Source organism: Meleagris gallopavo, chromosome 2, assembly GCF_000146605.3.
Source record: "Meleagris gallopavo isolate NT-WF06-2002-E0010 breed Aviagen turkey brand Nicholas breeding stock chromosome 2, Turkey_5.1, whole genome shotgun sequence".
Lineage (NCBI taxonomy): Eukaryota > Metazoa > Chordata > Aves > Galliformes > Phasianidae > Meleagris > Meleagris gallopavo.
Genome location: NC_015012.2, coordinates 35411045 through 35438188, shown reverse-complemented (window position 1 = coordinate 35438188; position 27144 = coordinate 35411045). Strand labels below are relative to the sequence as shown.

The window sequence follows — 27144 nt, the reverse complement described above, 5'->3', positions numbered from 1 at the left end:
GGAAGGCCGTAAGGCTGCCGTTACACGCACGTGGCGGTAGTACGGTGGTGAAAGAGAGCGGGCAGCTGGAAATAGGCAACTCGTTTTACTCCTGTGACAGTAAATGTCTTGGCACGCTCTCTCTGGGGCTATCAGGGCAGCAGACTGTACAGCTCTGATCTCTGTGTGTTGCATTTAAAGGAAATGAGATTAAATGATATTTGTTTTCTTTTTCTTCCCCCCACTTCTTCGTGCTGCAAAATAACAGTGGCCAAGAGCAAATCTAAGTAAGTGACGATTTATTTACCGTCCAGTATTTCCTGCTACTGCTTTCTATCAAGCGACTTAGCAAAATATTGCACCCATCTAGAATCTTGTAATGCATGTGAGTGAATTGCAGACCCTGAGTCTAGTTGTGCCCTTTCTGCCCCTTCAGCATGTGTGCCTTTCTCACAGGTGAGTAGAGAGTGCTGTAAAAAAAGCCACTTAGGTTGCAAAATTGCAGCAGAGGTAGGTTTTTTTCTATGGGCCGTCACTGAGCTGAGCATCCAGGGTGCTCTGCGCAGGGAATCCTTACCTCCATGCCTTATGCTTTATGGAGAAGCTATAAATCACCACACAGCCTTCCTCTTCTTGACCTTTCACACTCTTTCAGCTGAGGACAAGCTGAAGTGCAGCGCAGATCTTCGTGTTTGTATGCTAGATTCATGGCAGTACTCTGAGCCTTTTCCAGGCTGGATGCAGAAGGTTTCCCCACTGTACTGAATTCGTATATTGGCTTGTGAGCAGTGGACAGGCAGTTAACGCTGTGGGCAGCCTGGTCTAGTAGTTGGTGACCCTGCACACGGCAGGGGGGTTGAAACTAGATGATCACTGCGGTCCTTTTTAACCCAGCCATTCTATGATTTGCTCTGTAGTTCAGCTGAGGGGAGATGTTAGTGCGTTCTGGGAGAGCATTAACTGCAGCCTTTGGCCTGTACCCAAAGCTGATGGGTTAAAGGGGAAGGAATATATACTTTTCTGCACGCTGCTGGTTTATACTGTAGGTGTAAGGAGACAGGAGCATAGGGAGAAAATGACTTGCATCCGAAATGCTGCTTACCAGGAATTTAGCTCAACAAACCGAGGGTTTAAAGTGAACCAGTTTGTAGCAATACATTCTTGCCTTATTCTCTGAAACTGCGTTCTGTGCAAGTATTCAGTATTGCACAGCCTGAAAAACTATAATACGTTAAATTTCTTTTTTTTTTTTTTAAAGGATCAACCCCAAGAAGAGCCACTTGCTATGTTCAGAGAGATCCTTCCATTACAGAATTTCTGTGCAATTGTCCATCTTTGAAACTAGGGATTTCTAAATATGCATGTGATAGGAAAGACTGCAGTTTGACACCTTTCTACGTAGAAATGATCACAGCAAAGCAGACTGTTTTCTTGAGATGAAAAATAATATCAGTAGTGTAGTGATTTGTTTGCCCCATTCTTTGTGTGGTTTTGCAGACACATAAGGAACATATTGTCTCCTTACAGTACTTGTACATCCATGCTCCCTATTTTTATCTCCACATCCTGGTGGCATTCCACTGTTCTTTTCTGCCTGTGCTCCTGGTCACATCTCTTCTTTGGGCAGTAAGTCTTATGAAGTGAGGTGTATTGTTCAGAAAGGACTTGGCCTCAAATATGTGGTGCAAAAGAGTTTCAACACGTGGTCATCCTGATACCACTGATTCCTCCAGAAAGGGGAAACTGCACACAGGCTTTGAGGAAGTAGGTAAGGAAGAAGGGAAGGAGGCTGTGTGGTTACTGGGGCTACGCATCATAGCTTTGGTGGTTTGCAGGAGTGGGCATTCACTGGGGATAGTCCCTAGGTGATGCTCGGTGAGTTGATGTGAGGGAATCCACTGTTCTTCTGTTTATTTTTAAATCCCAGTAAATTAAATTGCAAACGTGGAAAGGGATAGCTGAGGAGAGGTCAGTGGTCAGAGCTGCACAAGTGAGGAAAGATGGGTGTCTCTTCAGAGTTAATTTTGACAAAACATTTGGTACTGGAAGCTGAAAGATCCAGGAAAGTGAACTGAGTTCCCGTGCACAGAGCTGTGTTCATCCCTTTACTGCTGTGGAAGATGAAGACATAATTTGCAGATCGGTTAAAGGCTTTGGCCTTCCTTTTGAAATGCAGATGATGCCCTCCAGTTTTGTGGAAGTCTTGGAAGGCTGTCAGGGTGAGGGCCTGGGGCTACTTTCTCAGTCCCCTCTGCCCTGCTGCCAGGGGCTGCCAGCCCACTCCATGCACACGGAGTCTTTCTGTAGGGAAAAGGGCTCCTGGTGGCTGGGCTGATGTCAAGTCCTCTCCTTGGGAGAGAGATGGAGGGTGCCAGGGGGCTCTGCTTCTCCTTTTTGTGTGCCTCTTGTTCCATTCTATCTCCTCGGTTCCTCTCTGCATGTGGAAGTGATAGTTTGAGGTATGGTGTTATCCACAATTTGTCATCATCCTTCCTTTCTTGCCATTATCATTTAAGATGCAGTGACTCAACTGTATGTTTATTTTTTTCTTTCTTTCTTCTCTGTTTTTTTTCCTCTTCTTTGCCCTCACCCCTTACCCTGTTTGATGGAAGAGCTACTTCACTCTCATCAGAATTACTCAGGAGTTCTATAGTTAAACTTGACGGTAGAATTTCAGGTTTGTAGGGTAGTGGGTTTTTTTTTCTGTTACAAAAAGGTTAGCATGTGGTTTTAAAGCTCCCATCTAAAATATCCATGAAGTTGGAATGAAATATCTTAATGTGCCAGATTGCTTATACAAAGAGTTTTGTTACGACAGTGCCATGAGAGACGTGGGGGGACCGTTGCTGTGTGCTGTGTATTGACATAGAGATACCTCCTGTGACTTCAGATACATCTTGGTGAGGATGAAAAGTGCTGCAGAGACTGGCTACTGTTTCAATGTCAGGAGACTCCGATTGCAGGAGAAGCTGGTCCTGCTGAGATACGATCCCATTGGTAAGCATCTGGGGTAGCAGCCTGCTTTGTATTAACAGCTCTGGCTGTCTGGGGTGAAAGGTTTGACTGTAGCAGGATTTTTCCAATCTAAGCAGAATGTGTCATAACACGTTTGATGTTCACATGACTGTACAGTTGCTGTTCTTTGCGACATTCCAGTGGGAAGTAAACGTTATTCTCATTTTACAGATTGTGGCACTGAAACAAAGTCATGACTTGTCCAGCACATCAGAGTCTTTGACAGCCATGCCAAAAAAAAGTGACACAGGAGTTCTTTCATTCTGTTTCTTTGTGTGGTTTGCTAGACAGTTACCTCTAACATGCAGCATGCTTCAACAGAAATGTTCTGTTCAGCTGCCCTGGGTACTCCAGACAATAAAGTGGCCATCACATCCAAAATAGACTTTTTCTTTTAAAGAGATAAGCACAAGTTCTTCCTCCTCCACGAATGATACCACTCTCCAGATGACGATTTATGGATTCTTTTATGTTGCTCTGGTCCTTGTAGTTTCTCCCAGTTTAAGAAGCTGATTTGGCAGGGCTTAGAATGTTCCCAAGAAGCCTTTTACTCACCAGGTTTTTGAAAGGTGACAGAGCTCGAGCTTCTAGGGGAGCAAGCAGCAAGCAGCTAATGTTAAAATGATTAATTTGGGTAAATTCAGAAAGTAAACCAGACAGGGCTAGAAATGGCATGGGAAAGTTGATGCAAAAAAGTATTGATTCAAGTCTGGAATAAACAATGTATTGAGCTTTTCTAAGTAAATGACGTAATTATGGCTGGTAGTTATGTGGTTCAGGCTTATTTTTTTTTACATAATTTTACATTTTTGTTGGATGATGAGCCTTGTTATGCCCAGATCTAACAGTCCAGGAGCTTAATGGCAAGTGAGAGAAAGAAAGGGGGAAGCAGTATGCACTCATCCAAGTACCTGTGCTGATGGAGGTTGTGGCTTTCCTGAATTTCATACCCAAGGAGGATAAGAGATTGCAGGGGCTATTCCTTGAATAAGAAAACTTCAAGTTAGCATTCTTTTTCCTACTTCTGAACATCGTGCAAAATGAACCTCCAGAAACTTTGCAACTTGCAGAACTGTGGGAAGATTGGAGAGCTCAGGCAAAGTAGTGCTTGTTTTGCAGAACGTGTAGTACGTTGCTTAAGGAAGAAATTGGAAGTAATTAAGAAAAAAAGCTCTGCTCTTTGTAGTCTGTAGTAGAGCACAAGTGAGAAATTGATGTGAGAAAGTGCTTGCATGTGTGAAGGGAAGCAAATTGGAGTCTAGATAGCAACTCACATCAGGAATATGTTAGGAAGCATTTTCACTTGGCATGCATTATCACCTTATGTTTTGTTCTTCTCAGGAACCTGGGACCTCCACAGAACGAAGCTTTTAGTGAAGTAGTGGTGGTAGTGCCCAAGTTTCACTACCTCATAAGTGCAACAACAGAATGTGTTACTAAGTTGGAGTATTTCTTAAAGCGAAACTTTTAGGCGGAAGAAGTGATTCTGTTACTGGGTGGATTGTCCTTGCGTTGCTTTCAAAGGCATGAATATAATGAAGTGTAATCAGAACAGTGGTGCTTTTCAAATGGCGTTGTAGAGCTTTGTTTGGATTCTCTTTTAGTCGTGCATCCACTGTGCTTAATGTGTAGCTGAGCTGACTTTGCTAAGGTCCACATCAGGTGTTGGAGGCAGGCTCCCATTCGCTTGTCAGTCGATGTGTGAGCATGACTAAATGCTGCTTGTCAGCTGTAGTTATTTGGGCTCTGAAGCTGGAGTAGTAGAAAGCAGTAAAGAACCTATTTTTGTCCCTACATCAAACAGCTGTGACTCAGAATAGTCACACAGAGCAGCTGCTGAATGTTTTCAGCCGCTTAAATCCCAATACTTATTTTCACAGAGGTAAAACGGACCTCTTGGGAGCTAAAAATGACTTGCAGTAAAGCAAAAGCACTACTAAACCTCATCAAGAGTTGATTAACAGCAGCACTGTGCCAGTCACAGTTCATTTAAGCAGGGAAGCCGGCCAGGAGAAAGGGATGTAGGCCTGGTGAGTTGGATCTTAACACTTCAGGGTTCTTAATAGATTCTTTTTTTCTCTGTAGCAAAACAACGTGTCCTCTTCACAGAGAAGAGAAAGATTCGCTCTCTCTAAACAATGAGTGGACTTGATTTATGCAGGAGGAGAGGATGGTTCGGGGGGAGGACAGGGTGAATGCTGATTCAGAAATCCTGCACCATGGGTTGAAAAGAGAGGAAATGAACTGGGATCACCGTCTCCTGTGATTTGAAGGCCATTGTGAAGAAAACAATGTAGAGAGAGAAAATTATTAATGTCTGAACATAGATCATCACAGTAACATTTATTTATCTTTTGAGTTATTTTTACAGTACTCAATTAAAAAAAAATAAATGGCAGATCCCATTGTCTTGTGTTTTCCATTGTGAAAGAGGCTCTAATCTTCAAAGGAACTATTGTTTTAAAAGGCAATAAAAATTAACATTTTCCACAGCGGGAATTCAATGGCAGGATTGCAAGTTTTTCTAACCTACCAGCCGCAGATTGAACAGTAGTGACCACGAAGTGGTGGCATTCCTAGGAGGAGTAGCATTGCAGCAGCTCCTTCCTAGGTTAGGAAGCAGCAGTGGGCAGCAGGTGGGATAAGATGTGCTTTTGGATAAGCTGTGACCACGGCTAATTGGGCAGTATTATTCCAAGTCAGGTAAGTAGGCCAGGGCTTTAACTTGGGGTTTTTGTCATGAAGAAAATACATTATCACATCAGTCCTCTGGTTTGTTCTCTGACAGATTTTGTTGGAGGGTTTTCTCGTTTAGCTGTCTCGTGCAGGCTTTACAGCAGTAAGGCTACAGATGTGTATCAGAGATGGGCTCAGTAGCATTGTCAGCTCCCTCCACCGTGAGTGACCCAATAAGTGCTGCAGCTCCCATCCAAGGCACGCAGGAAGGGGTGTCAGAGCTGTGTGATGAGCTGCAGCTGGGGAGGAGATGACCCCTGGGCATTCAGTGAGCCGAGTGCTGATGAACACTGACTTCACTGCTTGCAACTGAGAACTGAAGTCACAATCTCAAAGCTTCATTTCCTGGCATCACATATCAGGAGGTCTGATTAAAATCAAGTCAAAATGTACCAGGAGCGCAGTACCCTCCTGATGCATTGCTGTGAACTTTGTATGCGTTCCATGTAGTATAGTAGGTTGAATGGGATCGCAGTAGCTCAAGGGTGATGTGTGGGGCTGGACAGACCTCCTGTGCTGTGTTCGAAAGATAACCATCCCAGCCCCATCTTTACTATTGCAGAACAGGAACTAATAGGATTTTTCAAATAAGCAAAGAGACTTTCCTGGTCTTTCCAGTCAGCGGAGGGGAACGTCTGTGCAGTCAGGAGAATAGTGCTGTCTGGGATAAGATAAAATCAGTACGCTGAGCTAGACAATATCAATTAGAAAAGGTCCTGAGGCAAGTCCTTCCTGTAAGGATATGAAGATTGTGTCCCTGATGCCTGGACACTCACTGATGCAATGTAGTTAGACTTCCTGACCATTTCCTCCATGGGCAGCTTGGGATAGTAAGCCAGGTAGAAGGCCAGTGCTCCCACGAAACTGTCTCCAGCTCCCTAGAATAAAACAATAAACAAGTTTAAGCGTGCTCGCACAGGGAAACAATTCACACACATTTACTGGAAAGACAACAGTTGTAGCACTGACTGAAGGAGTCAGGAAATCATACAAGAGTTGAGTTCGATTCACTTTTCTATGCATAGGAAATGCTGCAATTCTAAACTAATACCACACTCCAAACCCAACGTTTTTATCGAGGTATGTGCTATAATACGGTTTAAAGAAAAGAAAGGCAAGTGTACTACAGCTCAGCAAAAGTGCTGCTGTAAACACTGCTTTTGAAACTTCCTGTTGTTGGAATGTTGATTCTGATTTCTCAACCTGAATGTTTCATTAAAGCTATTTTTTTCTTATTTAACTTCTGTTCTTCATAAAGGGCAGTGGTAGAAGAGACAGAGAAAAGGAAAAAAAAAAAAAGAGCCACGTGGCTTGTGGTGTCTGTAAATTTCCTAGCTGCAGAACGGTACAGTTTGATGCCTCCAGACTTTAGCTGTTTTTCATTAAGAAGCTCCCACTGGCAAAGGTCTGTGCTGTGTCTTATCATGCAAACCAATCTTATTCCTGGGGTGCGCTTTGCCACCTGTGCTGAGTCACCTTGGGCTCTGGCAGCTCTTCAGCTGCCTGTCCCCAGGCCTTTGTTGGGAGCTGCTGCTAGTTCTGCTCTGACCAACGGGGAATGACAACTGTTTGCCTCCTGAATCCTTTTTAACAATAATTCTTATTTTGTTCTGTAGCGTTTTGAACAACTGGCAAGATGAATCACTTTTAACTTCATTTGCACATGTCGTTGAGTGTCCCTCCCTCCTCCTGAAGCAACACCCTTCCATCCCCCAAAGGTGGCCTGATTTCAGAGGCCACATTGATAGCAGCTGTTGGTAGCATGAAGCTGCTCTCAGGTCTCTGCTTAAATCATACTATTATCTCAGCAAAGCACTGTACATGCTGGTGCTATCTTATTTGAGGACCAGCGTAAGGATTGTCTCCCCTGGGGGTTTGCTGCTGTAGTTCTAATAAACCCTTCTGAGGACACAGAGGGCTGCCAGAATCATGGAATGAGAGCAGAGGGCCTGGAAAAAGGCAGTTAAGATAGCTGAGCAAAACTTCTAACTGGAAATTAAGAGGTAGGAAGTAATTTTCCAATTTTCACTTCTAGTGGCTCTCACTATTAAGTTCATACTTACCATGGAATGAGCTGCACATAATATCATTCTCCACAAAAAATACCATTTCCACAGCAATCTGTTAGAAGCAGCTGACGGGGCAGAGCAGCATGGCAGTTGCAGAGGAGCCCTGATGTAGGTGAGCACAGATATGCCCACGCCTGTGCCGTGCCGCTCTCTGCTTGCCCGTGCCTGTGCAGCATTTGTTTGTGCTGTTCCAGCCAGGAAACTCCCTGCTTAACGCCCTCCCGGCCTCAATTCTGCCCTCGCCTCTGCAGTGGGGCACAATGCAGGGTGTCACCTGGCAAACGGCACCTTGGTAACTGCAGCATGCAGCTGTGGCAGCAGCTGTTTCAACAGTTCTGTATTGCTGAACAGACCAGGGGCCAGGGAGGGTTTTTATCAAGGTCTGCGAGACTTTTGTCTCAGCCCTGCTTCCCGCAGCGCTCCCACAATGCCAGGTGGAGCAGTAACAGGTGACTGCTAGTTAAGCATTGCCAGTATCTTTTGTCTGATACATAATACAGAAATCTCTGGCCCATCCCAGAGTTTATAATCTAATCAGCACATGATTAATTATTAAAGCTATTTTGGCACCTCTGTTACAGATAGAAGTAATATTTCTACAAGCAGATCTGTTGTGCTGCAGTGCTCGCAGGAAGCCCTTGTCATTGTTACGTGAAATATTTCTCATACAGTTGATCACTTCGTAATGTAAGTGGCCAGATATTATTTTAATGAGGAGCACTCAGTATATCTGGTATCAAATGACATAAATTCTATGGCAGTGGCACAGGATGGAGCATTGTCTTTCTGATCATTATTATTAGTGGAGATAGCAAAATACCAGCCCCAAAAAAAGAATAATTGCAAGAATAATGATTTTGAAAATGACCAGTAAGATGCATTTATTCTGCTCACCGACAAAATACAAACACGGGATCTGTAATGTTTTACATTCCTCAGTATTTGTATTCCAGGAACCCTAATACATTGCAGACTTTGAGATAATCCTCATATCCTCGAGTGCCCGGAGTCAATTCATTCCATTATTATAAAAATAAAACTTACTTGACCTTTTTGTAAAGCAGGGGATGCCAGTTTGCATGTAATAAAATAAATAACTAGATCATAAAATCAGGCTGATACTGTGTGCCCAGTTCTAAAATGCAAATGCTATGGTCTCCACTAAGTGCTACGGTTTTGCAGCAGTTTTTAAAACCTATTTATATTCTGAGCCACGAGTCTGGAAGGCCCTTGTTTTCCTGTGTGTCTGGAAAAGGGCATTTTTGTTTATTACAATCCAGCACTGACTGAGATTCTGTGCCTCTAGAGAAGAGAAAACCCACGAAAACATTTCTATTTATACCTTAGCTTTTGTTAGCCCTGATTTGTCAGAAGCTGGTTCACAATTTTAGTGTAACTATTTTTATACGATGCTACCCTGAGAAGCTTTTTATAGAAATTGCTTTGTAAGTGGAAACTATATTGTTCAACAGTATTTCCAGCAAGTAAAGCGTTTTTCAATCAGTCATGCCCAGAATAATAGGATGCATTTCACTTCTACAATAAGATGACTCGTTCACCAAAAATATTTGGAGGCCGAGGTGCAATAGCTGCAGTTCCCAGTGTTGCCACAGTTGCACTGCCTTTGTACTGGATGACCCTGTGATCGCCCCTCGCCCTCCTACCCTGTCCTCTTGGGGAAGAGTAATGGCAGCAATGCAGGAATTGTCAGGGCTGTTGGCTCCTGAAGCCCTGACCTTGTTCCTGAGCCTCGGGTGGTTGCAGTCAGGTACACCCTACATATATGCCATCACTTCACTGAATTTAAGACGTTGTAAGAATATGCTGCCAAATCCTAAAAGGGACAGTGTGTTGTACAGCAAAACAACAGATCCGTCAGGCTTGCCTGTAACTCAAAACTCTTCATTCAGTGAATAAATCAACAGCAAAGACTGTAAAAAACTGCACTCTAACATAGGATCAACTGTCTGGCTTGTAACGAAGCTTATGGTTTCCTAGGAGCATTCACAGCAGTGCACAAACCAATGCAGCCCAAGTATTACACTGATTTAGTGCAGCCTAACTACACAGCCATACAGAGATGCCCAGCTCTGTTGAAAGCCTTGGAGAATTCCTGTCTTATTTATTTATATCACTCCGCAACACTGCAACACTGGATTATGCTGTGGGTGTTACCCCTCTGTGTCACATCTGCTCAGCACTCCTTAAGGGGTGCCCCACTGCCTGCCCTGCAGCCGAACGACAGACGTAACACAAAGATACCATCAGGAAAGGCCCACACATCTCTAAAACTTAAAGAATTTGAAAATTACAAAGAGCTTTTCCACTAACACAGTTATTCCTCTATCTATGCATGGAGTTTTGAGCTGGAACAAAAAGATAAAAAGTCCTTAAAATGGAACTATTACATTTTGCAATTAAAAAACAACAACAAATGAGCTCGAAACAAACAGCAGGGCTCCCCTTTTAGATCTCCTGCTGTAGTGGTGCAGATTGAGCTCAGCAAAGCTGCTTGTGTTGAAGCGAAAGGAGAAGTATGAGGAGAAGCAGACTGTGGCTCAGACTTGTAGGGTCTGGATCCACGACCGTGTTACTGTGCTTAATCTGTGTGCTGGTAACTGAGCATTTCTGCAGTCTTGTCAGGAAGACGAGATTGAATATGTTACCCTGAGCCAAAGAAAAAGACAGTGAGCCAATCCCTGGCAGTGCTGCTGGCCCCTTCCCTTCTTCCTGCCCTCCCAAACGCACACTGACACCAGCTGATGTGGCCTGTGCCCTCTCTCTACCACGTCATGGGGAATGGCTGTGCCATCCCTCACTGTACTCCACTTCCCATTAGCCATGTGCAGAACGGCTGAGATCAGCCACTGCTTCGAAGACACAGGAGGCGTGAGCTAACACATTTTAACTGGCATTCACTGTAGGTTGACAGTGCACTCTTAATTCCAGTGATTCAGCCTGCAGTTTCAGAGCAGGCCTAAGCCAAGCCACATTTTTGCTGTTGCTGAAAGGCTCTGTCTCCACTCATGTTTTTATCCTTGCCTACATCAGACGTAGCCTCGGTGCAGCCAGGCAGTGAGGCCGGCCATTCCCCCCCACTCTGTTGTGAACTGGGCCAGCCAGCGCTGACTGGGAAGCATTAGTTTGCACCCAGCCCCACAAGCCGCCACACTACCACATTACAGCCAGTGCAAAGGAGAAAGAGGTGAGGAACACTCTCAGCAGCCGCCTGATCTTGGATCAGCTCAAGCCAACTGTGAAACCTCACCCTCAGTCAACACAAAGCAATTCATTAACTCAGTTGTGTATCCAAGTCCCAAAGCTCTGGCTCCCCAAGCAGGGAAAGCTGCCTGGCCTGCTCCCTGCTGTACCCTGTGGGCTCAGACTGAGCAGTGAGGAACGACCCTGCTTCCCTTCTGTATAATTTCCAGACTCTGTTCTGGGAAGCTGTGGGAAGGAGCAATCTTTGCCTTTCTTGCACTTACATTGCGTTGTACTTGCATAGCCATTGCACAGGAAAAACTTATCTCTCTTACTCAAGCTGAGCAATGGCAGCAGTCCATCTAGTCCTTCACATGCCTTCAGACCTTTGAGGTAACTGAACGGCACCCACTGGAGGCTATCAGTTGGGAAATATCAAAATCAAAGCACACCACGCAGTGCTCCACATCAGCTGTCAGGAATTTTTACCCACTTCCTGACAGATTTCCTGATGGTTCATTAACAGTGATTAATCAGCCTGACCGTTAACCCCCTGCATTCCTGAGAGATTAATCTTGATACAAGGCCTCCTGCATATATTTTCTTTCCTTTCTGTTACATCCTACATTTAGTTACTCGCTGTTGCTAAAAAGATCAGAGACAAGCATTACAGATGCATGAATTTCTCTGGAAAGTTATCTAGTTTGTGGTGAGTGTTGGAAATAAAACATCCAACGTTCACAACTCTGTGGTTTTTAATTTATTTGTCATCTGAAAAGCAGAGCTGAAAGTATCTAGAGATCTAGTAATATCAAACAGTCCTGCTCGACATGTTCAGAGGCCCCGTACAGCATCTGTTCTGAAGGTCAGTAGTATGGCTTGCATTTCTCATGACATAAAATGAACTGAAGTTAAAGACTTTAGGGAGTCAAGATTTTAGGGACACCCACCTGAACACACCTGTGGGCTGAACTCTGAGGTCCGGATCTTATATGGGCTGCAATGGGAGTCTCATGTTCCTTAGAAAATGAGTCACAGTTTGGGAACCCCAAAACTGAGGTATATAGAATTACTAAGCAGACCTACTCAAATTGCCCAAAGCTCTGCTAGGTGCTCAGACAGGATTGGAACAGAGGAACTCCTGCCTCGCAGAGAAGTACTGCAAGGTATCCCAGCATATCACTCAGCACTGGGAAGAAAATTATTCTGTGTCACACGCTAACTCCAGAAAGCCAACAAAGTTTTCACCCGCAGGGTGCACTCTATTTTCTGAATCATCAAAACAATTCAGTGTGATGATGCTCATATAAACTCCTTTCAGCTCCGGATAGCATTAAGGGGAGGTGACAAATTCCATCGCTACCAAATGGAGGTAGGAACCCACACACTCTGATAACAACAATAGCTCTGTGTTGCAGACCCTGTGGGATTCCTATCAACTACTATCATTCCAGCACCTGAGTGATACAGATATTTTGGTAAGGAATGTTTCAATTTAGAATACATTTCAGTGTAAATTTTCATTTTAAACTTCCATTAGCTTTTTGTCTTGGTACCTGGTTCTTCCTTGTTCTCACACTTGAGCTATGATCTGTGACCTCCTTTCATTTGAACTAGAAGTTTATACCTAACAGAGAAACTCAAAAACAGCAGAGGAAATACTCTATAAGTGTGTTTTTTATCTTTTTCTCGAGTACATATAGAAAACTTATGACATATAAAACACACTATTGGAAAACTCTTATTACACTTTAGCTCAATCCAAATCTCTCCAGCGGCACTGTTGCAGAGAACAGCTTATATACCAAGATGTGTCAACACCAGGGATGCACGCAGACATTGCTGCTAACGGAGAGAAACCACTACTTTTAGCTGAACATGCTACAGGAGCTGCAGATACTTTTCCCAGAGTTTGAGCTTGGAAGGAATCAAAGAGTTGTGGTTGAAGCTCAGCACTAAATATAGCAGCTTCTCAGGATGAAGGTTGATTTGTACTCCTCAGACTGGTTTATCAAGCCCCAACAACACACAGCTACTCTCTACCCTAATCACAAGCTCCACTTTTATCACTTCCTTGAGAAGTACTTCACTCCCTTCATTATTCACGTCACACTCTTGCCAACTTGCAATTTCTCCCCAACAAAGCTCAAACTTGGGTGCTAATTCACAAATTTAATATAATGAACAAACAAAATTAGAGCCCGAGCCCTGCCCAGAATACATTCTGATAGTATGCTGCAAATATTGGCAGTAGGTTTCCCCACTGAACTCCCCAGCCAGGAGAGAATTGGCCAAATTGTGAGCAGCTGTGTTACCCACTGTTGTGTCAAGGGCTGACCTAGCTCCAGGACCCCACCATCTAACATCCAGGTCAGAGGGGGAAACCTTGCAGGGCAATTTCACTAGCCACATGAGCTTTTTCTTCTCTCAAACTGCGAGAAAATGCCAAAATACTCTTAGTGATCCCATGTAATCTGATCAGATGTAGTCAGAATGACAAAACTGCCATCTCGCCTGGAATTGATCAAAAAAACATTCTTTTTTTGCACGAAAGCTCCATATGCTCGAATGCCTCTTTCAAAACCACAGTATCTAGCCTTTGTTGGCTGGCCGCTGCTCCCGCCTACCTCTGAACTACATATCCTGGAAAAAAAACCAAACCCAAAACTTGAGGAGTTTTTTTTTTTGTCTGAGCTCACTCTAGCATTGTCCTCTTGCCAGCTCCCTGCATTTTTTTCTGACTGAGCTTCCCTCAGCTTTTTGAAGAGCGCTCTACTTGCACCTCCTCTATGGAACTTAGCAAGATGTGACCTACAAGCCAGAACTGCTTGCTCCAGAACTTTGTTCTCTTTACTGACCCACTCCGCTGTCCTTCACATATGGGGCACATGTACAGAGAAAAAGGGCTCCCTGCTCACTTGTGGCCTTCAGCACTGTGTACCTTGTAAAATGTTGTGGGTTTTTTTTCCCCCCCAAGAAACACTGCCTGCTTAATGAATTTGGCAATGGGGTCATAGGTATCAGTAATGTGGCACTTCCAGAGACCTTCCTATCTTTTTCCCTGTATTTTCTATCTATTTATCTTTCAAACTAATAGAAATGATAAACCTTAAAGCCTCTTGGGCAGCTGGCAAACACTGTTGCCAGACCTTGAGAATATGCTTTTCTACAGCTGAGTTTGTTCTAGAACAGCTTATTTTATATCCAGATGTCTATCTGTACACATAAAAACACAAAACAAAGCCCTGAAGAAAATCACAAAAACATGCTCAACTGAAAACTGTTAATTAAACACACTGCCATAGATTATCACCATCGCTCACCAAAACTTATGTTTTTAGCTCCCTTCCACTTGCCTGGTTGAAGCTATAAAAGAATTCTGTCCATGGGATGGGCTACAAAGGATAGATTCCTTTACTCTTGATAAGAAATAAGTGTAGCATTTTCTGTGGTTAGAACGAGCAAAAGAAAGAAGCATGATTTCCCCATTACTCTCATTTCTCTGTTCTTGTTCTTTTGAAAACTTAATTATGCAATATCACCAATCCAGCGCAAACCTTTCTGGTTTATGTAGTGACCAAAATTACCAGAGAAAACTCTGTTGGGGAAATCAGGTCTTAGTTCAGTATCGCCATTACTGCAATTGGCATTTCTTGGTAATTAAGTAGGACCAAATGGAGCTGGTTTTGCCTTCCCTCTCACCACAGTCAGAACCGATTTGAACAAATTGAGAAGACAAGGAGGTTATTTTCTACAATAGCCAGGGTGACACCTGGTTCTGCAGAGACCAGCTTTAGAGAAGAAAAGGAGATGTGACATTTGTAAGCTAACCATAAATGCAAAAGGTAAAAAATGACAAGTAGTTTAGCTAAGAATATGCAGCACTGTTACACAGTGGATCACATTTTCAACTTCCTACGGCACAGGCCAGAAAAAGATACTTGAGAAGGTGACGCTCTGGATGTGCCAGAAGCGCCAGCTTCCAGTGGCTATTTTTGACTGTGGGAATTTAATTAGAAAGGATGGCTGCTCACAGTTGGTCTTCCTTCCTCTCAGTTCTTTACGCAAATCAGACATCCCAGTTAAGTGCCATTACAAGTAACTCTATCTTGTATGTTGGTGTTGATGCACAGAATCTAAACTCAAGGGTGAGCTATGTGTCTAGGACCGAATTTTCCTAAGGACATCCTCTTGGTGGAGAGGTTGTGTTGGTTTCACCATAAAGACAAGAGGAGGGGTGCAAATCAAGAAAAGGGATGTGGCACATTCTGCTGCAATGACTTTGATTTGTGTTGCAAGCCATAGTTAGGCCAGAGAAGAAATAAAAGAGTCATTTCCTAATTTATTCTCAACCTGTATAAATTATATCATCGTTTCATTTACAAAAGCAGCCCAGAAGTGAGATGGCAAAAAGACAACTTCAAGGTATTTCTGAACTCAGCTTCCCCAAACCTCATCAGCACGTAATCTCAGGCCCAAAGGTCTATGCTGTATGTTTCTTGCATTCTGGCTCCACAATAAAACACTTGGCTTGGTGCATAATAGCTGTCAGTATCTCTGCTTTTTTCTGTCCAGACTTGGGTTAACCTCCCAACTAGAGTATTTCTCAGTATGACAATAGTGCAGCCTCAGCACCTGTCATCATAGCACATTGCTACAATCCTCTTGCAGCCCCCTCAAGAAGCATCCAATACAAAACAACTATTGCATACTTTCTCATTTATGTGGATGTCTATGATGATAATCGCATTCGAAAAGTGCATCAGTTGACACCCTGACAACATTCTGTCTCCAGTACTAATTTCCTTTAAAGAGAAGCACAGACAAGAAGTTATGGTTTTATCAAGGGAAGCAGGTTTGCCTGTCACAGACAAACAGTCCTTGTCTACTTTTGTTCCTCATCTACAAAACAGAGGACGGAATTGTGCTTGGCCTGATGCTGCAAGTACAGAAGTAAGCAATGTAAAGTTCTTAGCAACTTTATGTATATGTAGATAGATATACTAAACAAATCTGTAGGACGCAATGGTACAAAATGTGATGACATTATACTGATGGTGTGTTCCTTGGCTGCAAAACCAAATGATTTTTAGTGTCACTACAGTAACTGAGACAGAAATTCAGTTTTAATATGAGGTTTTTGCTGCCTGGCACTCTGCAATCTTAGAAAACTTAATATTGGTTTTAATCTTCTCTTCTAGTCTACATCTTCATTAAGTACTCCCCTTGTAATTCAAAGCAATTTGTGGCAAATGCGAATACTGCTTTGGGCCCACTTCTCCCTGTCAGCTGTATCTCTGTTAAATTATGCATTTCCATCTGGAAAGAAACTGTACAGGACTGTAGGCTCTCATCCACTTAGAGTCGGGAATGGAGAGGGATTTAATTAGATGCTCCGTGGTTGAGAAAAGGACTAGAGCAAAGCCTGGGTGGTCTGTGGAATCTTCCACTGGAAAAGAAGGCTGCAAGTTGTTAAGGTACAAGCCTGCTTCTGTTTGCTCATTATGTTTACAATGTTTGTACTTACGGATTAACATAAACAGTTACTAAGCAGATAAACAGTGTTTCCTCCCATGACAATGTTGTGTAGAAGTTCAGAGAGTAGCAATAATATGCCTGTGCTTCATTTTTGGCTATGTAACCCCAACCCTCTACCTAACTTGAAACAGAACAATTTTAGCCAGCGCTTCAAATCTAACATTGGTAACATTTTCATCTCTATTCTTCCTATCTGTAAAGTGAAGATAATAGAGCCTTCTTTTCTCAAAAGGGAAAGAGGGAGCATCCAGCTTGCAAAAGTAATAGCTCTCCACCTCTTATTTGTCAGCCAACGCAAATGGAGGCATCACTGCAATTTCTCTTGTCCCCCGTTGCTTACATACACACACACCACTGACCAAGTCTGCAAAAACTGAAGTGTGTTGAGAAGGCCTGAATCAGGAGCAGAAAATTGTGATGAGCCAAGCAACTCCCATCTACACTTAACTGTGAGTCAACTCAAATGCAGTGATTTCAGTCATGTGCCCTTTCACAGTTCAGCTGAACTTTAGAACATAATAGATGCAGCTTTAAATAGATCTACAGTGCAGATTGCTGATTGGAGTGTCTGGCAAGTTAATTTATAATTCATGGTTTTTCTGGTTCAAAATTCAATGGATTCCATATTTGTAAAACAGAATGCAGAAAGTGGGCTATGACTGAAACTAAACTTATTTATTAACCTATTTTGGTTGCACGTTAAAGAAAGGAAGCTATTGTGCTTTGGTTTGCGGGATGCTAATGGACACTCTGGGTATAATCACTCTGTGTTGGTGTGTGAATAAACCCCACTGATACATGAGTTGTCTGCCCAATAGTAACTTTTTCACTTTCCTTGAAAGAGAAGACAGAGAAAAAAAGAAAAAGAAAAAGAAAAAGCAAAAAAAGGAGAGAAAAAGAAAGAAAAATACAAAGGAAAAGGAGAATGCAGAGGAAAGGGGTGAAAAAGAAGAAAAAAAAAAGGCAAAGAGAAAAGAAAAAGGAAGAAGAAGAAAAAATAGAAAAAGAAAAAAGAAAAAAAAGGGAAAAGGAAAAGGAAAAGCAGAGAAAAGGAAGAAAAAAGAATTAAAGAAAAAGAAATAAAAAAGGAAAAAGAAGAAAAAAGACCTTGCCCTCTGTAGCCATTTTACTTCTTTGTATGTATCTTTGAATAGGAAGAGGTTAAACACACAACATTTTTCTCTTCTTAGCAAGTTACAGAACTGTGCATCAGACACATTGTCTGCCAAATGCTTCATTTACTACCAGCTGCATTTTTACTTTGTTGAGAGATAACTGAAATAAAATCACTGTTCTTTGTGCAAACGGCATGCTAAATAATGTATGGCTACAAGATTATTAAATAGCAAAGGCATTTGATAATATTAGAGTCAACCACAAGTCCCACTTCTGCTGATGCACAGAATTTTGAGTAATTAGTCATTGCACGGAGTGTTGTATTTATATCCCCTTGAGCCTCAGACGTTAGGCCACAAAGTCAGGAGACAAAGAATTGCTGTTATTAGGAGGACTGTTTTGGATTTATTTATATTCTAAGGCTTTACTTCAGTGTCCACTTCACTCCCTGGGCTCAGGCTTCCTCCAAACCAGAAGATACAGTTAAGTCAGAGAATTTTAGTGTAAACCATATTTTGACAGACAAGACCTCTCAACTTCAAGCAAAAGAACTTCAATGAGTTCGTAATGCCCCCAGAGCAGCACAATGGCCTGAGGTTATATGACAAGCCTGGGAAAAGGCCTCCTAGATTCTGTTTTGATCTCAAACAGACTTCTCATGGTTTATATGCAACACACTAATAGAAGCTCCAATTTATGGATAGATAAATCGGGATACAAAGAGGACAAGTAACTCTTCCAAGGATTTACAGCAAATCTTTGGCAGAGACCCGCAAATGTTACTCAGTCCTTTGTTTAAATCAGTAAATCACACTGCCTTCTTTAGACCGCAATTACTGCACAGGCCTGAATATTGTGACATATCTAAAATTATATAGCTATACAGTTAGACGAGGCTTTTTTAAAATAAAGATTGTATGACACCCTCAGAGCCGAACACAAAGCTGCTCAGTGAGCACTCTACTGCTTAAAGACAGCCTTCTAAATCCCCTCCCATCATAAAAGAGCTAGATTTAATATACTGTAAGAAGAAATCGGAGAGAAACTTAATAGGATTTGAACATAAAACTTCTGATGACAAATTCATATTGTGGCAATGAGCCTTCCTTTTGGAGAACTGACATGAAAAAAATAATAGTAACTTTTATGATTATGACAAATAGTGTGTATCATCCAACTCTGAGAACGCTGCGCAGACTACGCAGAGTGAATTATACACTGTCAAATTTCAGGCATAACTGAGTCGATTCAATTTGAATTTTAGCATGTCTCAGAACTGTGCCGCTTCTTTATAAGCATGTTATCACAACCAGTGGTGACTTACTTATTGTACGGTGACATACAGTATATGGTGACACACAATAAAGGCATACTTATTGTACGGTGACTTACATTTCCTCAGTTTTCTGCAGTAGGTTGTGCACTCTCTGTACCTGAAAGGCACAGCTAGACAGGGTAGATGCTAGTAGTACAAAAAATCTAATGATTGTGCCTAGAAAAACCTTGACATTAAACCACCCAAGTTCTTAATGAGATTTAAAAGAGATAGCAGGGCCTTGTGATTATTGGGGTACCATAGAAATTCCAAATTTTCATCTAAATATTGTGTGCCCAAGTGTCTCCATCTGCCTTTGCAGAGAACACATCCATCCCCAAGCCAGACATGCAGATTCATTATCTTCTGATTCTAAGCTTGCAGATACAGGACCTTTGTGTACACACACCTGCCCGTGGAAACCCAGAGGTCAAGTAGAAGCTGAAGATCTTATGCAGATCAGCTACATTGTATTTTTAAAATACTGGATGGGGTGGAAATTATAATGTTACCCAAACTGATGCAAGTGTGTATGGATGTTATTCAGCATCTTGATTCAAACTGGGGTCTGGAGCAAACCAGAGGTTACAAAAAGTAGCCCTGGAGTGCTCCCCTCCCCAGAGTGACCTCAGGGCTGCAGCCTCGAAATTGGGACTTGCAGTAGGGCAGCTCTTACTTGCACAGAGAGCGCTCCATTTTCCACTAAAGCCTCACACAGGAGAGATTCAGCCTGCCCAGAGAATTGCCCTAGGCCGCTGGGCTGCCTTGCCTGTGGAGGAGACCCGGCACGGCCAACCCTCTCAAGACACCAGAGCCTAGGGCTCCACGTAACCCAAATGACCCTCTCAAGCTCAGACTCCAGAACCTGGGGCTCCTAGGAGGCCTGATGGCCTCCACCAAGTCCACTTACACACGCCAGGCCTCCTCTCCTCCAGTGAGTGATGGCAGCAATCACTGAGGCTCAGCTCTGTCCCTGGCTGCTGCTTGATGCTGTCGGCTCGGTGAAATCCCATAATGCTTTTTGAAAATGGAACTAATCTGACTGCTGGCCAAATTCCAGCTTTGGGTAATTACATTCTTCTGACAAATTTTTCTTGGCAGTTTCAACAGAATATAATTAGTAAATGTAAATAGATGTAAACAGTGCTGTAAATTACACTTTGCGTGATTGTCAGAAGCTGATGGGGATAGCAGAGGTGAAGGTGCAAAAAGAGCAGAGCACCGTTCCCCAGCATGCACGACGTGGCGGCCATCCCTGTTAGCAGGCTGGGCATGCCTCTGCCAGGACAGTGCGTGCGTGGCAGCAGCAGATGTCACAGCCCAAGTTCACTGTGTGGCTCATCATCCAGATCACCGGCTTTACCTCAAGTACCATTTTGACCTGACAGTGTTCGGTCATGTCCCACAGCTGTGCTCACAAGCAGCTGCTGTGCTCCACCTCAGCTGTGCTTCTGCTCTGGCAGCAGGCGAATGGCTTCCAAAGACACACACACACGCAACTGCAGAACATGTGTACATCAAAGTATTGATTGCTATGAAATGCTTATCAAATTTGTCAGTGGCTTGTGCAACCTTCTGCTACTGAGGAACTGTCATATAAATGGAATTACATAATTAACTCCTAAACCTATTTCAATGCACCTCATTTCAGATAAAGTAGAAATAGCTTCTAAAAATAAATGCATATTTTTAACTACTTGTAGTTAAGTAGCTATAACAGCAGCTACATAGAGTAATGAAAAGAGATTACGTGTGTTTTAGTTTTCTTTTGTTATCTATATATTATTACGTATTGTGTATCAAATGTCACAATAGCTAGCAGAAGCCAGCAAAGTAAAGGGAAAGTTTATTTTTTTAACAAAACCTTATTGCATTATTTAGCTGAAATAGGAGAAACAGATGTAATGTATTTACACGGCTTTACAATACCGTGTCTTGCAAAACTTCCTTCTAAATGACTATTCGTGCTCTACATGTTTTGGACTGTGCATGGAGAGCTCTGCTAACAGTTGTGGGAAGCATCGCATACATTAGTAAAACCCACATTAAGATAATTAGTGCTAAAAAGAATCAACAAGATTTTTTTAAAATTCTTTTTCTTTATAGTATTGATTTAGTATGGGTGAGAAATGCCAGATTTTCAGTCTTGAAGATTCATGTTCCACCACAGAACAGGAGATGGAGCCAGCTTTTCTCAGTGTTCTGCCAATAAACTCTCTGATTAACCATCTCATGAGCTAGGCAGGAGATTCTGGCTTTACCATCTTTGACCTATAGTCTCTCCGACAGAACTAGAGAATAGGGGATACACTGCCTGGGACAAGGAACTCTAATCTTGTATCTCTGTGGCTGCACCTAACCAAACATTTTCTCAGCAGCAATTTTCAATACTGTTGACAACGAAAATGATCAGGAGGCAGTACTGAAGCTGCACTGTTGCAGAAGTGACTTGAGCAGAAATTTATGGGGAAGATTTTTAAAGCAGAGAAGGGCTTTGTGCCTCATTTTGTAACTTATGTATATCCTCTAAGCTGCAAACTCTATTTTAATACATACTGTTTCCATACTGTAACCTTTTTAAATCCTATGAAGGGTTTTCGTATCATTGAACTCTTTTTCTGAGGGTAACTTCACCTTCTGCAGATCCAAGCAATACAGACAAGTTATCAAATGTGACTGGATTGCAACAGCTTAAAAAAATTACAGCCCGGTCCCTCAAAACTTTGCTTAGTGCTAAATTGTAGGCTTGAGCATGTGCATGAACAGCTCTGACTATACTGTGGATGGGTGTTTCTTGCTAAACCACCACAACTTGAGTTTATTCTCTTGGGAAAGGAGCCACTGTAGCTATGCATGTGAGAAGAGTAACATGTCTTATTAGAACTTTCAGAATGTATTTTAGTTATAGAAGTAGGCAGGCTAGTTGAGGATGATATTATTTTGTTTGAGGTTTAGAAGGGTTGCTTTAAAACCACTTGCTTTCAGGCAAAGTGATAATCAGTCTAAGCAGTATAAGACTTTTATAGTGGCAGGCCAACACATCTTTTTTTCATTCAATCTGCAAGAATAAACTGAGCACAGCTGTTTTACTGAAAACAACCCACTGGTATTTAAGCAGATTAACAAAATTAACTGTGAAAATCCTCTGCTATAGGAAAGCCAATAACCTGTTGGCCACAAGGAGGCAGGGCAAGGATTCAGTAAACTCCGAGTAATTGCTTTTATGTAAAAGAAAGAAAGAAGAAAAAAAAAAAAAAAAGAAGTGTTAAATTAGTTCAGTCATGAAACTCTGAACTGCTAGGGAAGATAAAAAGCACTTTCCAGTCAGTGTGTGGTTTCAGGATTGCTGTTGTAGACCAACAGCAGCAAATATCTTAAGATATTAAACAATAGCTTATGTGGCAGCAATTTTCTGCTTCTTTTGAAGGAGCACATCACACATGTTTTTTCTTCATCACTTCTGTGTGATGTGCACTAAAAAAGAAGGCTCACATGCTGAGCTTTGATAGCAAGGGTGGATTTACCAAACAAGAGCAAGAAGCCATACAGTCAAGTTCACAAGATTTTGTTCCAAAGCTAATAAATCCTGCTTCTTAGCAAGCATCGAGGCAGGCCTGGGAATCTTTCATTCCAGCCCTTCTAATTCTGGACTAAAAGTAGGCAGGTAGGCATCTGTAGTGCCTTACCAAGTACCTTATACACAGTACAGTACAGTGACATTTCCTTTATTAGAACTGTAGGGCATTCCAAAATGAACACTAACTCAAGTTCAAACTTCTAAATGACAAAAGGGGCAAAAGGTGACACAGTATTCACATATTGAAAAGGATTACATTCAACAGTGAAACAAAACCTTCCACAGTATTAACATGTAACAGTCCAGATCTATCAGCGATGTTCTGTTTCACATGTGACTTTACTGCAAGCTCTGCCACTGTGTGCTACTGAGCTAGGTAATTTCAGTCCCTATGCCTGTTTTCTCATCTTTTAAAGAGTTGCTTTTCTTCTTTGTGAAGCAGTATGAGGTCCACGGATAAAAAACATGCTAAGAGAACTAGTTATTATTAATGCAATTCAGATATGGAATGCACCAGATGGTAAAATCTCCAGGATTTTAATGAACTATTGTAACAGAACATATGTAATATGACGTTATTGTAAGAGGCATTTAAATGTATAGTTAGTACATACAACGTGACCTGCTCTGCTCTCTGTAACTCCACTGGAATTATTTTGGATTTATGTCAGATAATACTAGGAACACAAAATAGCCCCATATGTGCAATGTGGTAAGGTTTTCATAGCAATGCATTCTTAACTATTGCCTTTCCTGTTTTTAGTTTTTGCCTAATGGCAAAGAATAAGCTATTATCCATTAGCTACCATCATAAAACAGTTAAATTGTAAAGCAGCAAGAACTTTTTCTTCTTATTAACTATATTCTGAAAAGATTATGTCTTTGATACACCTTATGCTACATTTGGACAGCAACTCATGCTTATGTCAAAAGAGCCAAACATTCAGTTTCAGGTTGTTAGGGCAGTAAGATCTCCTTTTTCCCACAACACTGGAGTTCTGGACATTATGGATAACACACGTGGGGAAGTGTGAAATAAACTGCAGCTCAAGCCACTGGCATGGCACGTTACAGTCAGAGGCAGGTACTGACTTCAGCACAGGAGGAACATGGAGATACTCTCCTGCACAATAATTCTAGCATATCTACACTACAGACTATAAAACTGAAGTGAACTGACATTTAATATATGAGAGGCTGGAAGCAAGCTATCAATTTCACATCATAAATTAACCTTTGTACTCGTGCCCAAAGATTTGGCTGATTACTCATTGCCATCCCTTAGTGCTTAAGCAGTCTTTTCCAAAGCAAGACAGTTAAACCACAAAAACGTACCGTAGTGTCCACAGCCCTGACCTTCTCAGCAGGAACGTGCTTTGGAATGGGTTCTTCTACTGATATCATCATGCAGCCTTCTGCTCCAAGAGTAACAATTACGAGCTTACACCCTCTTTCTAACAGCATGCGTCCCACCTTTTCAGCATCTTCAAGGTTGCCAACTGGGATGCCCGTTAAAATTTCTGCCTGGAAAATAACCCACGCAAATGAAAATCATAATCTGATAGCATTCAATTTTGGACAGCAGTTGCTTTTGAAAACAGTATTTAATATCATTTTAGAAATGTGTCTTACGAGATGATCATAAAACCACTTCCTACGCTGATATTCAGCTATGTCATGTTCCTTGTTTGAAATCAGCATGTACTTCAGGCACAGAAGACTAATAGAGAGCAGCCTAGGCAGAGACACAGGAAGCATGGGTTCTGTTCCAGCTTCTACAATTTGCCTGCCATGCAACCTTTACCAAAATCACATTTCTCCTGCACGCCCCGGTTTCTTCATCTCTGAAATGGACACAATGACACAGTCTTGGTAAAAGCATTTTACTGTCTAAGGTGAAAATGCTACACGGCAACTCAGTCACTACTCTTAGGGAATATTTATCACTATACAAGAAACCTTTAACAATTCTCGGGGTTCAGCTAGTGAGAAATCTCTTCAAGGAAAAAAAACCCACAAAAGTGCTCAACTGGTAAACTTGACTACTGCATTTACTTTAATATGTACTTTTAGATAAGAATACCTAAAAGTCATCTGAAGCTCTCTTTGGGCAAAGGCCCATCACAAGATGATTATATATTTGAGTTATGGACGTATCCAAAGTCCTCTGCCAGGGCTGAGACTCTTTTGTGTTGGCTCTGTACAAACAGAGATAAACTTCTCTTCTAACAGATGGTGACCTTAAGTCAACTTCTCCCAGTTGGCTCTTAAAATTAATCTCTTCTAGTTCCATGCACCTAAAAGCAAAATTCCCCAAAAATCTGCAGTGAAGATTTCAGAACTAAGCATCCTTTTCTTCACTTCATACATTTTCTTGATGGCATCTCGTTTGCCATGTACTTTTTTGGCAGACGATTCGTGACAAGAATCGGACAGGAAGAAAAGAAAAATACAGTATGTTTTAACTGAAACACTCTAGCAAGCAGTATTCCTCCTGCCTCCTAGAGTATGACTTACTTGTAAGCAAACTGGCACACTGCATACCGTTGTCTTTACTATATATTGTCTTGCTTGTCTGAGAAGAGGGAAGTCGTACTTTATCTTGAACTACAAGACTGCTGCTTCCTGAAAAATGCAGTCTGAAGCAGTTTCAAATAACCATCTATTAACTGGACATAACTTTCATAGTCTTGGGGCTTGTTTTCAGTACAAAACTTACTTTGGAACTTTTTCACCAGCCATGCGTCCTGACTTCTACCACATGGACAACTCAGCTTCTTGAGAAACAGCTGCTGAAATATTTCAAACTACCTTTCTCTGCATTACAGAAACTTGAAATCAGTATGCATATTTCTTGCCGAAACAGAATATACAATACAGTGGTTGAACAACTGCTCCATAAGTACAGGCATGCTTGTCCTACAAAGGGAGGCAGGGCAGACAGCTGGGGACAGGAACTACTACAGCCATCCCCAAGCAAGCCGCCCCCAGTTGTGACTCAGAGGCCTCACAGCTTGCCACTGTCATTTCCTGTGTTTCAGCCTGACCCAGAACAGAGAAGTCACCCTTAGGCTCTGAAGGGCCAGCGTATGCCAATACACTGCCTTAGGGTTTGTATTATCATGAACAGAGTACCTACTGGTTTTAATTTTTGAACTTACAGGATCCAGTCCCGCAGTCCCTACTGAGACAAACACACAGCTGTTTTCAGGAGCTGTTAATTTGATAACTACAAGGCAGGATTCAGTGCAGCAAGACTTGGTGGGTATAACATGTACACACAATTTAAAACTTTTTTTTTTTTTAAACCACACTGATCCCAGACAAGAATAAAGTAAGGTTTAGATTATAAGATAGCAAATAATTCCACTCAGTTTTTTTTTTTTGTCAAGTCACTACACTGCTGAAAATTTTCTTGCAGCAGAAACTATTTAGACAAATTAGATGTATTTAAGTTTTTTAAAGGGTATTTTCAAATAAGAGAATTTGCTTCAAAAATACCTCACCAAGTATTTTGAATACATTGTCCTGCAAGGTTTGCAAGGAATCAGTACACCAATAATGGCTTTGGAGTGTCTAGGGACAGATAATAAATAGTATTAAAATACATGTAGTCTATTCTAATAACCAAGAGACTGAAGCGTCTGTGCCTCTTACTGAATTTAGAGATCTCAGGAGCAGGAACTGTGTGTTCCCATATTCATAATACTTAGCACAAGAACAAAAATGGATTACCAAAATGCACACACTACTCCTTGAATGAAACCAACTAAAGGAATTTATAATGTACTTCATGATGTGCAGTAATTCCAAACATTCAGCATGGGTTGTAAAGTCTCCAGGAAGAAAATGGATTTGGTTATGGAAAAGAAATAGTCTAACTCTGGCTCATTTACCTGGAATTTACACTTCTTTAAGCTTATGAGCAAGATAAAGTATTTAAATATAATATTCTTCCTAATGAGACACATGTTGTTTAACGTATCCCTTTTTGTGATAGCTGTGCCCCAAGCCAACAAGATTTTTTGTCTGGGTTGTGAAAAAAGTTATTTGGGGACTGACAATGTGACAGGTTTTGCAGAAACCTTTCTTCTTGCCTTCATACTGCTTATACCAATAAACACATTTATCTTGAACCAAAGTCTGTATAAAAGTAGATCTTCAGTTGCTTGCAACCATTATCATCTAACTCATCTATAGCAGGATTGTAAAACTAAAACACTCTGGAACAAGCTGGAAGAACCATAAAAGCAGCAGAAGCCAGACAGATTTTGTGCCAATAATTTGAGATTGCTGTAAATGTCAACTGATGTTAAATACTGTGGTTAGATTTTAAGTTCCTCCCTTCAGCAGAATCTTATTTAAAAAAAAAAGAAAGGGAAAACAAAACAAACTGCAGTGCAACTGAAGGAAATAATTAATATTTAGATAAAGAAAAAATTAAATAACAATACTAAAAGTTCAATGTGGACATTTGCCATAATACTGTACAGAAGAGCAGCAAATCAAGAAATTTATTTTCCTGTGCTGGTCTCATGAAGCTCCTCATTTAGATGGCCTAAGCTTAAGGACATTCCACAGATCTGCTGTCAGAAAAA

The 27144-nt window shown here is 41.7% G+C and overlaps 2 protein-coding genes across 2 annotated transcripts; one reads left to right on the top strand and one right to left on the bottom strand.

The window, feature by feature from the left end:
• The first annotated feature begins 93 nt into the window (after positions 1 to 93).
• On the top strand, positions 94 to 5392 carry MRPL33 (mitochondrial ribosomal protein L33). Its single transcript, XM_010706929.3, has 3 exons — positions 94 to 266; positions 2870 to 2976; positions 5080 to 5392. Exons 1-3 carry the CDS (start codon positions 184 to 186, stop codon positions 5127 to 5129), a joined length of 240 nt encoding a protein of 79 aa, XP_010705231.1. The 5' UTR covers positions 94 to 183; the 3' UTR covers positions 5130 to 5392.
• On the bottom strand, positions 5319 to 25924 carry LOC104909676 (ribokinase-like). The gene is made up of 3 exons (XM_019612804.2): positions 24179 to 25924; positions 23882 to 24070; positions 5319 to 6608 (listed from the first exon to the last, which is right to left on the bottom strand). Exons 1-3 carry the CDS (start codon positions 24302 to 24304, stop codon positions 6435 to 6437), a joined length of 489 nt encoding a protein of 162 aa, XP_019468349.1. The 5' UTR covers positions 24305 to 25924; the 3' UTR covers positions 5319 to 6434.
• Between the last annotated feature and the right edge of the window lie 1220 nt (positions 25925 to 27144).

What these genes read in the sequence shown, in the direction of transcription:
- MRPL33 (XM_010706929.3), top strand. Translation starts at nt 184, where the DNA reads ATGAGATTAAATGATATTTGTTTTCTTTTTCTTCCCCCCACTTCTTCG. An exon ending in GTGGCCAAGAGCAAATCTAA is followed by an intron (nt 267 to 2,869) that starts GTAAGTGACGAT and finishes CTGTGACTTCAG; the next exon opens with ATACATCTTGGTGAGGATGA. An exon ending in GCTGAGATACGATCCCATTG is followed by an intron (nt 2,977 to 5,079) that starts GTAAGCATCTGG and finishes TTTTCTCTGTAG; the next exon opens with CAAAACAACGTGTCCTCTTC.
- LOC104909676 (XM_019612804.2), bottom strand. Translation starts at nt 24,304, where the DNA reads ATGCTTCCTGTGTCTCTGCCTAGGCTGCTCTCTATTAGTCTTCTGTGC. An exon ending in AGTGGTTTTATGATCATCTC is followed by an intron (nt 24,071 to 24,178) that starts GTAAGACACATT and finishes GTTATTTTCCAG; the next exon opens with GCAGAAATTTTAACGGGCAT. An exon ending in TCAGGGCTGTGGACACTACG is followed by an intron (nt 6,609 to 23,881) that starts GTACGTTTTTGT and finishes GTTTTATTCTAG; the next exon opens with GGAGCTGGAGACAGTTTCGT.